This window comes from Thalassophryne amazonica, chromosome 15, assembly GCF_902500255.1.
Source record: "Thalassophryne amazonica chromosome 15, fThaAma1.1, whole genome shotgun sequence".
Lineage (NCBI taxonomy): Eukaryota > Metazoa > Chordata > Actinopteri > Batrachoidiformes > Batrachoididae > Thalassophryne > Thalassophryne amazonica.
In genome coordinates, this window is record NC_047117.1 from 41,433,674 (window position 1) to 41,446,975 (window position 13,302).

A 13,302-nucleotide genomic window follows, 5' to 3' on the forward strand; every position below is an offset into this window, starting at 1 on the left:
GCAGTGATTTATTGATTTGTACTGAAGTTCACCCTGATGATGGTGTCCCACACAGAGCACCACTTCAGGGCGCTCGTCTCCCCCACAGTTGGAGCTGTGCTGTCGAAGGGGCGACTGTTAGCCACCATTAGAAGGTTCGACTGGCATTGAGCTGAGCACAACAGCAGCTTCTTGTTGTCTGGTGGGTGCTTGCTCATATGATAAATCATAGAGCTGGCGGCTCTGCCACATGATTTCAGTGTAGTGTCCCCATCTTGTTCAAAGCAGCCCCACATAGAATTTCAGCTTTAGCTACAAACAACTGCTAGTGACTGGTATCTGCAATTTTTAAAAAGGAAAAAAAAAGGACAGCTAAATGGGTTCACTGCAGAATCCAACAACATAATCTTTAAGATCAATCCTGCCATAGTTTATTTACACGAGGACAAAAGTTTTGGCCCCGTTGATTAAATTTAATGTTTTCTTCAAAATTTTCCCAAGTGCTTTTTTTTAACACACCATTTCTAACATCCTAGTTTTATTTTGGATGCCTACATTATTTTACTTTGCACACAGAAATAAAATTATTTCACATAAACTACCAGGGTCAAAATGATTAGAACTTAACTTTTTGTTGAACCACAGCACAAGCCACTGTTGTGAAATGATGTGTTTTAACTTTATAATGCTCAAAGCTTGTAAAATGAAGTTAAAATGGAAGGTTATCAGTTGTCACTTGAAAAAGCATCAAAATAAATCAGTTTAGATGTGAGAAAAAGAATTGTTGGTGCTCACACAGCAGGAGAAGTTAGAAGTTAGTTAGAAAACTAGTGAGACAAGTGTCTAAAGACACAAGACACAAATGAATGACTTGGCCAAGTCAGGAATTGTAGTATCAAAGAAGGCACTCTCTAGAGCTGTGGACAGGAATGGACTGTGAGGTTGCAGATGAAGAAAAACGCCACTTCTGCAGAAGAGACACCTTCATACCAGACTGAAGTGCGCTAAGGACAACCTGGAGAAAGATTATGCATACTGGAAGTGTGTCCTTTAGTCAGATGAGATGAAACTAGAGCTCTTGCTGCAATAAAGATGTTGTTTATGTTTGGAGAAAAATGAGACAGGAGTACAGCCCAAAGAACACTGTCCCCCTAGTGAAACACAGTGGTGGGAGTATTGTGCTGTGGAGATATTTCAGTGCATCTGGAACTGGGAATTTATTCAAGGTGGATGGAGTCATGAAGAAAGAAGGATATGTGAAGATTTTGAAGGGGGCATTCCCCATGAGCTCAACCAGAGGTCCCATGTAACGGACTCAGATTTGGCAAAAAAAAAAAAAAAAAGTGCTGGTTCTTACGGATGGGCAGTGCTGATCCGTGTCTTCAAAAAAGTAATTTTTAATACCACTTTTTTTTAGTTGGCTTGTTATGACCAGGCTAAGGAGCTTGTTTTGGGAACTGGGTTGATCGGAGACAACATTGCCACACATTTCCTATCCAGTGTCATTGCAGTGAGTATCATGCTATTTGACAACTTTGATTTATTTCACTGAATGTCTGATTAAAAAACGAGCTTTGCTAATTCTTCTCTACAGGGTGGCAGTGCCACGTTCTTGTGTCAACCCCTGGATGTGCTCAAAACAAGACTGATGAACTCAAAGGGAGAATACACTGTGAGTGGGCCCCCATCTAACTCAATTCAAGAATCTTTTATTTGTCCCCAGCAGGCACTTCAAAGGCACACAGTGTAGTTGTATAAAAGAAAATTTGGGAAATGCAAACAAGCAAATGACTTAACTGTAAGATTATGATGATGATGATCATGCAGAAAGTGAAGAATGCCTGAGTGCAAAATAAATAAGAGCAGCTTCACGATATTAAACAGTGTGGATATGAAGAGGTATTGATTATAAACAGTGTATACAAACAATGTATGTATACAGTTGTATGCAAAAGTTTGGGCACCCCTGATAATTTTCATGATTTTTCTTTATAAATCATTGGTTGTCTGGATCAGAAATTTCAGTTAAATATATCATATAGCAGATGAACACGCTGATATTTGAGAAGTGAAATTAAGTCTCCAGTGAGTACAGAACGTGTGCAATAATTAATTAAACAAAATTGGACAGGTGCATAAATTTGGGCACCCTTGTCATTTTATTGATTTGAATACATTTAGCACTAATTATTGGAACACAAAATTGGTTTGGTAAGCTCGACTGTGGACCTCCGTACACAGACGAATCCAATCATGAGAAAGAGTATTTAAGGTGGCCATTTGCAAATGTTTCCCCTTTTTGTATCTCTTCTAATGAGTGGCAACATGAGAGCCTCTAAATTTTCAAATGACCTGAAAACAAAGATTGTTCAACATCATGGTTTAAGGGATGGATACAAAAAGCTATCTAGGAGATTTCAGCTGTCAGTTTCCACTGTGAGGGACATCGTGAGGAAATGGAAGACCGCAGGCACAGTACTAGTTAAGGCCCCAAGTGGTAGGCCAAGAAAAATCTCAGATAAACTGAAGCGAAGGATGGTGAGAACAGTCATAGTCAATCCACAGACCTGCTCCAAAGACCTACAACATGATCTTGCAGCAGATAGTGTCTCTGTGCATCGTTCAACTATACAGCGCACTTTGCACAAAGAGACGCTGTATGATGCTGTAATGCAGAGGAAGCCTTTTCTGCATACACACCACAAACAGAGTTGCTTGAGGTATGCTAAAGCACATTTGGACAAGCCAGCTTCATTTTGGAATAAGATGCTGTGGACTGATTAAACTAAAATTGAGTTATTTGGACATAACAAGGGACGGTAAGCATGGCTGAAAAAGAACACAGCATTCAAAGAAAAACACTTGCTACCTACAGTAAAATTTGGAGGTGGTTCCATCATGTTGTGGAGCTGTGTGGCCAGTGCAGGTCCTGGGAATCTTGTTAAAGTTGAGGGTCACATGGATTCCAGTCATTATCAGCAGATTCTTGAGAACAATGTTCATGAATCAGGGACAAAGTTGAAGTTGCACGAGGGCTGGATCTTTGAACAAGACAATGACCCTGAACACTGCTCAAAATCTACTAAGGCATTTATGCAGAGGAACAAGTACAATGTTTTCGAATGGCCATCTCAGTCAGTTCCAACTTGCCCGTTAAGATTTCCAACAGAGGTGTTTTTCCTGCCGCGACCCCCCGCGGTCGGGTCCAGCCCGACATGCGACTGCCCGCACGTTCTTTCATTACAAAATGACCGTTAACAATGGAATGTCCGAATAAACTCCTCATGCCGACTTCTTCTGAAAGTTGTCTGTTCTCTGACGACTTACTGGGTCAACAGAGCCTGAAATGTGGAAGTTTTCAACTTGAAACGGCGAGACGCTGCCGCCTGGAAGCGCAGATCGCCGTCAAGCGCTGTGGGCCGTCCTTACGGCGACACTACCAGACCAAAATGTCTCATCACCCGTTAAAATTTTTACCGAAAACCAGCTGAATTTATCGAATGGTGTCCACTCAGTTGTGCCTTACAGTTTTTGAAAAAATTTTTATCAAACAAAGCAGCAGTCTCATCTGACCCATTCCTAAACAATGAAAAAACGACGAGAGGGTGGGCGACTCCTCACTCAAAGACTGCCCACAGGCGAATGACGTAACCGACAGGCGTGAAAAAACTCTTGCATGCCCACGAGGGTTCAAGCATGTCTGATATAATCACACGTGATTCAAATCCATATGGTTTTTGAAAAAAATAATAAGGTCCGTTACTTTTATCACAGACCTCGTATACACAGGTATTGATTATTTTTGAATTGAATTCAATGTTTGTCAGACAAAAACATTGACAGTAAAAACACTGTAGTGTAAATTAAAAATAAGTTCGCAGTTGAAACTTTGGATACACACGGTGGCAACATAAGATGTAGCACGTTAAAAATTGTAAGTACCGTTATCAGCAGGGACCAAAATCATGTACCAGTTTTAACTAATTTACAGTTATTTGTCCACACACGGCTGCACCATAAATATGCAGTGGTGGGCACAGCTAATTGAAAAGTTAACTTCGATAACTGTTAATCAGCTAACCGAAAAGTTAACTTTCATGATGATTCCTTCTTTATGTTCTCTAATGCCATATACCAACACAGTGCAGAGTAGCTACCTAAACTCTGTAAGGGAGATAGAGTATCTCGTCAATAGTTTTACATCCTCATTGAAGACAACTTTGGATGCTGTAGCTCCTCTGAAAAAGAGAGCTTTAAATCAGAAGTGTCTGACTCCGTGGTATAACTCACAAACTCGTAGCTTAAAGCAGATAACCCGTAAGTTGGAGAGGAAATGGCGTCTCACTAATTTAGAAGATCTTCACTTAGCCTGGAAAAAGAGTCTGTTGCTCTATAAAAAAGCCCTTCGTAAAGCTAGGACATCTTTCTACTCATCACTAATTGAAGAAAATAAGAACAACCCCAGGTTTCTTTTCAGCACTGTAGCCAGGCTGACAAAGAGTCAGAGCTCTATTGAGCTGAGTATTCCATTAACTTTAACTAGTAATGACTTCATGACTTTCTTTGCTAACAAAATTTTAACTATTAGAGAAAAAATTACTCATAACCATCCCAAAGACGTATCGTTATCTTTGGCTGCTTTCAGTGATGCCGGTATTTGGTTAGACTCTTTCTCTCCGATTGTTCTGTCTGAGTTATTCTCATTAGTTACTTCATCCAAACCATCAACATGTTTATTAGACCCCATTCCTACCAGGCTGCTCAAGGAAGCCCTACCATTATTTAATGCTTCGATCTTAAATATGATCAATCTATCTTTGTTAGTTGGCTATGTACCACAGGCTTTTAAGGTGGCAGTAATTAAACCATTACTTAAAAAGCCATCACTTGACCCAGCTATCTTAGTTAATTATAGGCCAATCTCCAACCTTCCTTTTCTCTCAAAAATTCTTGAAAGGGTAGTTGTAAAACAGCTAACTGATCATCTGCAGAGGAATGGTCTATTTGAAGAGTTTCAGTCAGGTTTTAGAATTCATCATAGTACAGAAACAGCATTAGTGAAGGTTACAAATGATCTTCTTATGGCCTCGGACAGTGGACTCATCTCTGTGCTTGTTCTGTTAGATCTCAGTGCTGCTTTTGATACTGTTGACCATAAAATTTTATTACAGAGATTAGAGCATGCCATAGGTATTAAAGGCACTGCGCTGCGGTGGTTTGAATCATATTTGTCTAATAGATTACAATTTGTTCATGTAAATGGGGAATCTTCTTCACAGACTAAAGTTAATTATGGAGTTCCACAAGGTTCTGTGCTAGGACCAATTTTATTCACTTTATACATGCTTCCCTTAGGCAGTATTATTAGACGGTATTGCTTAAATTTTCATTGTTACGCAGATGATACCCAGCTTTATCTATCCATGAAGCCAGAGGACACACACCAATTAGCTAAACTGCAGGATTGTCTTACAGACATAAAGACATGGATGACCTCTAATTTCCTGCTTTTAAACTCAGATAAAACTGAAGTTATTGTACTTGGCCCCACAAATCTTAGAAACATGGTGTCTAACCAGATCCTTACTCTGGATGGCATTACCCTGACCTCTAGTAATACTGTGAGAAATCTTGGAGTCATTTTTGATCAGGATATGTCATTCAAAGTGCATATTAAACAAATATGTAGGACTGCTTTTTTGCATTTACGCAATATCTCTAAAATCAGAAAGGTCTTGTCTCAGAGTGATGCTGAAAAACTAATTCATGCATTTATTTCCTCTAGGCTGGACTATTGTAATTCATTATTATCAGGTTGTCCTAAAAGTTCCCTAAAAAGCCTTCAGTTAATTCAAAATGCTGCAGCTAGAGTACTGACGGGGACTAGAAGGAGAGAGCATATCTCACCCATATTGGCCTCTCTTCATTGGCTTCCTGTTAATTCTAGAATAGAATTTAAAATTCTTCTTCTTACTTATAAGGTTTTGAATAATCAGGTCCCATCTTATCTTAGGGACCTCGTAGTACCATATTACCCCAATAGAGCGCTTCGCTCTCAGACTGCAGGCTTACTTGTAGTTCCTAGGGTTTGTAAGAGTAGAATGGGAGGCAGAGCCTTCAGCTTTCAGGCTCCTCTCCTGTGGAACCAGCTCCCAATTCAGATCAGGGAGACAGACACCCTCTCTACTTTTAAGATTAGGCTTAAAACTTTCCTTTTTGCTAAAGCTTATAGTTAGGGCTGGATCAGGTGACCCTGAACCATCCCTTAGTTATGCTGCTATAGACGTAGACTGCTGGGGGGTTCCCATGATGCACTGTTTCTTTTTCTTTTTGCTCTGTATGCACCACTCTGCATTTAATCATTAGTGATCGATCTCTGCTCCCCTCCACAGCATGTCTTTTTCCTGGTTCTCTCCCTCAGCCCCAACCAGTCCCAGCAGAAGACTGCCCCTCCCTGAGCCTGGTTCTGCTGGAGGTTTCTTCCTGTTAAAAGGGAGTTTTTCCTTCCCACTGTAGCCAAGTGCTTGCTCACAGGGGGTCGTTTTGACCGTTGGGGTTTTACATAATTATTGTATGGCCTTGCCTTACAATATAAAGCGCCTTGGGGCAACTGTTTGTTGTGATTTGGCGCTATATAAAAAAAAAATTGATTGAAATTGATTGATAACACTAAACTGAGAAACCACAAAAACTTTAGTGGAAGCTACAGCTTTCTTTCTTTCTTTCTTTCTTTCTTTCTTTCTTTCTTTCTTTCTTTCTTTCTTTCTTTCTTTCTTTCTTTCTTTCTTTCTTTCTTTCCTTCTTTCCTTCCTTCTTTCTTTCCTTCTTTCTTCCTTCTTTCTTTCCTTCTTTCTTTCCTTCTTTCTTTCTTTCTTTCTTTCCTTCCTTCTTTCTTTCTTTCCTTCTTTTTCTTTCTTTCTTTTTCTTTCTTTCTTTCTTTCTCTTTCTTTCTTTCTTTCTTTCTTTCTTTCTTTCTTTCTTTCTTTCTTTCTTTCTTTCTTTCCTTCTTTCTTTCTTTCCCAAAAGTGCATTTATAAATCATGCATGTTTCAAAAAGGAGTAGGATGAAGCTTAAGCTTATCAAGCCCTACCCCTAATTTACATGTAGTCATATGGTATGTGAAAGGACATGTGAATATAATAAGAAAACAGCATTAGTTTGATTACATTGCACATGTAATGATTAGAACCTCCATGACTAGTAAAAAATCAAGGACCAAGACGTCACCCGGTATGGTGGAACCGGGGCCCCACTCTGAAGCCAGGCCTGGGGTTGGGGCTCATGCGCGAGCACCTGGTGGTCGGGCCTTAGCCCATGGGGCCCGGCCGGGCTCAGCCCTTAAGAGCGACGTGGGCTCACCCTCCTGTGGGTTCACCACCTGCAGAGGGGGCCATGGGGGTCGGGTGCAGAGAGGATTGGGTGGCCCGGCAGCCCGGTCCATGCTCACAGCCCCTGGCTGTTGGGACGTGGAATGTCACCTCGCTGGGGGGGGAGGAGCCTGAGCTTGTGCGGGAGGTTGAGAGATACCGACTAGAGATAGTCGGGCTCACCTCCACGCACAGCTTGGGCTCTGGTACCCAACTCCTGGAGAGGGGCTGGATGCTTCATTTTTCTGGCGTTGCCCACGGGTAGAGGCGGAGAGTTGGGGTCGCATTGCTTATTGCTCCCCAGCTCAGTCGCCATGTGTTGGAGTTCACTCCAGTGAACAAGAGGGTCGCGTCCTTACGTCTTCGGGTCAGGGACAGGTCTCTCACCGTTGTCTCGGCCTACGGGGCCGAGCAGCAGTGCAGCGTACCCGACGTTCTTGGAGTCCCTGGGAAGGGTACTAGATAGTGCTCTGACTGGGGACTCCATTGTTCTCCTGGGGGATTTAAGCGCCCACGTGGGTGGCGACAGTGAGACCTGGAGGGGGGTGATCAGGAAGCACGGCCTCCCCGATCTGAACCCGAGTGGTGTTCAGTTGTTGGACTTCTGTGCTAGTCAGTTTGTCCATCACGAACACCATGTTTGAGCACAAGGATGTCCATAAGTGCACGTGGCACCAGGACACCCTGAGCCGGAGGTCGATGATCGATCGATTTGTAGTCGTATCACCTGACCTTAGGCCACGTGTCTCGGACACTCGAGTGAAGAGAGGGGCAGAGCTGTCCACCGATCACCACCTGGTGATGAGTTGGATCTGCTGGGAGGGGAGGAAGCCAGTCAGACCTGGCAGGCCCAAACGTATCGTGAGGGTCTGCTGGGAATGAGTGGCGGAACCCTCTGTCAGCGAGGTCTTGAGCTCCCACCTCCGGGAGAGCTCCTCCCAGATCCCGGGGGAGGTTGGAGACATGGAGTTCAAGTGGACCATGTTCTCCACCTCCATTGTCGATGCCGCTGCGATGTAGCTGTGATCACAAGGTCTCTGGTGCCTGTCGCGGTGGCAATCGCTGAACCCGGTGGTGGACGCCGGAAGTAAGGGATGCCGTCAAGCTGAAGGAGGAGTCCTACTTATCTTTGTTGGTAGGTGGGACCCCGGAGGCAGCTGACAGGTACCGGCAGGCCAAGCGTGCACAGCCCGTGCGGTAGCAGAGGCAAAAACTCGTGTCTGGGAGGAGTTCAGGGAGGCCATGGAGGAGATTCTGGCAAACTGTCCGACGCCTCAGGAGGCGGAAGCAGCTCTCCACCCGCACTGTTTACGGTGCGGGTGGTGAGCTGTTGACCCTGACTGGGGATGTTGTCGGGCGGTGGAAGGAATACTTCGAGGATCTCCTCAATCCCATCGTCACGTCTTCCGAAGAGGAAGCAGAGACTGGGGACTCAGAGGCGGACTCATCCATTACCCTGGCTGAAGTCACAGAGGTGATTAGAAAGCTCCTCGGTGGCAAGGCTCCTGGGGTGGATGAAATCCGTTCTGAGTACCTTAAGTCTCTGGATCTTGTGGGACTGTCTTGGCTGACATGCCTCTGCAACATCGCGTGGCGATCGGGGACAGTGCCTCTGGATTGGCAGACCAGGGTGGTGGTTCCTCTGTTTAAGAAGGGGGACGGGAAGGTGTGTGCCAACTATAGGGGGATCACACTCCTCAGCCTCCCCGGTAAGATCTATTCCAGAGTACTGGAGAGGAGAATTCGACCGATGGTCGAACCTCGGATTCAGGAGGAGCAGTGTGGTTTTCGTCCTGGTCGCAGCACACTGGACCAGTTCTACACGCTCCCTCGGGTGCTCGAGGGTTCATGGGAGTTCGCCCAACCAGTCCACTTGTGTTTTGTGGATCTGGAGAAGGCGTTCGACCGTGTCCTTGTGGGGGGTGCTCCGGGAGTATGGGGTCCGGGGTCCTTTGCTAAGGGCTATCCGGTCCCTGTACGACTGCAGCAGGAGCTTGGTTCGCATTGCCGGTAGTAAGTCAAACCTGTTTCCAGTGCACGTTGGCCTCCGCCAGGGCTGCCCTTTGTCACCGGTTGTGTTCATTATTTTTATGGATAGAATTTCTAGGCGCAGCCAGGGTGTAGAGGGGGTCTGGTTTGGGAACAAGTTTGTACAAAGTGAAAATATAACACATATCTTTTAATTTGAAGATAATGCACTAATTCTGAAGTTTTGAACATTAACACACACACACAGATGCCAAAATGCATTATGAGTAAACTGTGCCTCCGATCACCGATTATCGTGTGTGTTGGTTTTTACAAATAAATGTGTATTTGTAAAATATGTATTTTTTTCATTTGTTAAAAAAAGGCATTTGCAAAACTGAAAATTCTGCTTGTTACGTTGTGATGCAGCAACAACTGTGTGATATAACCGGGCGTCATTCAAACTGCCATCCAGTTGATGGGTCAAAATACATAGAACAATGCCATCTACTGGATGGCAGTGTAAAAAAAAAAAAAAAGGCATCTTTTACAAAAAGTCACGAACTGGGACTCTTGTCTTGTTGCGGGCAAGAAACGAGAATCGTCCTCCATTCCTTACATTTGTATTTGTTCCTCATTGACTTTTCATGGGGCAGTGCACGTGATGGTTCTCTGGTGTGAGCTGGACCTGCTTCATCCGCTCGTAAACAGAAGTTACTGTCCCTTAGGTAAAGGAAATAATAAAAATAATTATAATATTGTGTATGCTGGATTAACTGCGTGGCTCCACATGTTGGAAAGATACAACCCCAATTCCAATGAAGTTGGGACGTTGTGTGAAATGTAAATAAAAACATTACAATGATTGCAAATCCTCTTCAACATTTATAAAGGTCAATAACTGGCTCGACACACAATACACACACACACACACACACACACACACACAGAATGGTTGTGTAGTACAACCCCAACTCCAATTTGAAGCTGGGACATTGTGTAAAATGTAAATAAAAACAGAATACAATGATTTGCAAATCCTCTTCAATCTATAGTCAATTGAATACACCACAAAGACAAGATATTTAATGTTCAAACTGATAGACTTTTTTTGTTTTTGTGCAAATATGTGCTCATTTTGAAATATATGCCTGCAACACATTTCAAAAAAGCTAGAACAGTGGTAACAAAAGACTGGGAAAATTTGATGAATGCTCAAACAACACCTGGTTGGAACATTCCACAGGTGAACGGGTTAATTGGAAACAGGTGAGTGTCATGATTGGGTATAAAAGGAGCATCCCCAAAACGCTTAGCAGTTCACAAGCAAAGATGGGGTGAGGATCATCACTTTGTGAACAATTGCATGAAAAAATAGTCCAACAGTTTAAGAACAATGTTTCTCAACGTTCAGTTACAAGGAATTTAGGGATTCCATCATCTACAGTCAATAATATAATCAGAAGATTCAGAGAATCTGGAGAACTTTCTACACATAAGCAGCAAGGCCGAAAACCAACATTTAATGCCCGTGACCTTCGATCCCTCAGGCGGCACTGCATTAAAACCAACATCATTGTGTAAAGGATCTTAACGCATGGGCTCAGGAACACTTCAGAAAACCATTGTCAGTTAACACAGTTCATTGCTCCATCTACAATTGCAAGTTAAAACTCTACCATGCAAAGCGAAAGCCATAAATCAACAACATCCAGAAACGCCGCCGCATTCTCTGGGCCTAAGCTCATTTGAAATAGACAGACACAAAGTGGAAAAGTGTGCTGTGGTCTGATGAGTCCACATTTCAAATTGTTTGTGGAAATCATGGATGCCATGTCCTCCGGACAAAAGAGGAAAAAGACCATCCAGATTATTACCAGCGCAAAGTTCAAAAGCCAGCATCTGTGATGGTATAGTGGTGTGTTAGTGCCCATGGCATGGGCAACTTACACATCTGTGATGACACCATCAATGCTGAAAGGTACATCCAGGTTTTGGAGCAACACATGCTGTCATTCAAGCAATGTCTTTTTCAGGGACATCTCTGCTTATTTCAGCAAGACAATGCCAAGCCACATTTTGCACGTGTGGCTTCGTAGTAAAAGAGTGTGAGTACTAGACTGGCCTGCCTGCAGTCCAGACCTGTTGCCCATTGAACATGTGTGGTGCATTATGAAGCACAAAATACAACAACGGAGACCCGGGACTGTTGAACAACTGAAGTTGTACATCAATCAAGAATGGGAAAGAATTCCACCTACAAAGCTTCAACAATTAGTGTCCTCAGTTCCCAAGTGCTTATTGAGTGTTGTTAGACGGAAAGGTGATATAAGTAGTAAACATACTGTCCCAACTTTTTTGAAACGTGTTGCAGGCATCCATTTCAAAATTTCGCAAATGTTTGCACAAAAACAATAAGGTTTATCAGTTTGAACATTAAATATCTTATCTTTGTGGTGTATTCAATCGAATATAGGTTGAAGAGGATTTGCAAATCATTGTATTCTGTTTTTATTTACATTTTATGCAATGTCCCAACTTCATTGGAATTGGGGTTGTAGATTCTGGTCGAAATTAATAACTTCAAAGCAAATCGCCATTTTAAATCAAATAACACCTCTTTCCAAACATTTGTAAAGACAACAAACTGCTACAGACCAACATAGCCCCCCCCCCCCCCCCCCCCCCCCCCCAAAAAAATGAGACATGAATTATGAATGACATTGATCTTGACTTGCAGCGCAGCTGGCTGCTAGACCACAGCTCAGTGGTGATGGAGTTAAATTTGTCTCATGAATACCTGAAAGGAAGTGCATTTGACAAAAACTATAGATTTTGTTTATATCTATTTATGTCCAGAGATCAAAGGTCCAGTGACCAATTTCATATTTATTTTCTTTAAGACTCAATAAAATGTTGACATTGAAAAACTGTAAAGCCTACTTTTAGTCCACAGAGAATTCACACGAGGTATTGATAAGGGAATCGATTAAAAAAAAATTGGATCAAAAAGCGGAATCAATAATGGCATTGATATTGATAAAATCTTATCCAGTAGAGAGTAGAGGCCATGTTTAGAGCAAAGCACATTGGTGGAAAGACGCACTAAACTATAAAGTAACTAAATTTAAAAGTACTGTTTTTTTTTTTAAATTCAGTTTTAGTTTATATAGCGCCAAATCACAGCAAAGCTGCCTCAAGGTGCTTCACACAAGCATCAACCCCTAGAGCAAGCACACACTTGACAGTGGTACAGAAAAACTCCCTCTGATGATACTGAGGAAGAAACCTTAAGCAGACACAGAGGGGTGACCCACTACTTGGGCCATTCTACCAAAAAGGTTTACAATACAGAACTCAACAGTTGACAGGAGTCCATGCAGGTGTTAAGTCCACAGTTTGGGGGGAGTCATCAAGCCACTCGGATCTGTTCCTACAGTGGAGTCCGCCCCGTGTCTGCCACAGCAATCATCTAATCCAGACAGAGAGAAAAAGAAAACAGAATCAGTCGGCCAGAAAAATTAATAATTTGTCAGCATTAAGCAACAGGAAACAGACGAAATACTAAGGTGATCGCTTGCCACTGGCCTGAAGCTTCATGAACAGACTCAGACTTTAGATAAAGTTGAGGCTGAGACCCACTCTCTTTACTAATAAAATGAATTTAAAAGGGTAGGAAGCATAGCACCATACTATGCCAGTATGCAAGCCATATGAAAGGGAGAATAAATGTTCTTTAAGTCTGGACTTGAAAGTCTCTACAGAATCTGACTTTTTTGTTGATGCAGGGAGATTGTTCTACAAACCAGGTACAAGATAAGAGAAGGCTCTTTGGCCCGCAGACTTTTCATTCACTCCGGGGACACAAAGTAGTCCTGCGTCCTGAGAACATAGAGCCTTGGCCAGTACGTAGGGCTTGACTAGGTCAGCTAAATATGGAGGTGCAGTCCGTGAATATGAACCTTAAAATCTGAACCTTAAAATTTC

The 13,302-nt window shown here is 42.8% G+C and overlaps 1 protein-coding gene across 1 annotated transcript in view; it reads left to right on the forward strand.

Moving 5' to 3' along the window:
* Positions 1-13,302, forward strand: part of slc25a10 (solute carrier family 25 member 10) — a 120,303-nt gene that overhangs the window by 82,539 nt on the left and 24,462 nt on the right. Inside the window, exons 9-10 of the mRNA XM_034189063.1 lie at positions 1,397-1,489; positions 1,574-1,651. Of these exons, the coding sequence (XP_034044954.1) occupies positions 1,397-1,489; positions 1,574-1,651 (171 nt within the window). The remainder of the gene's footprint in view (positions 1-1,396; positions 1,490-1,573; positions 1,652-13,302) is intronic.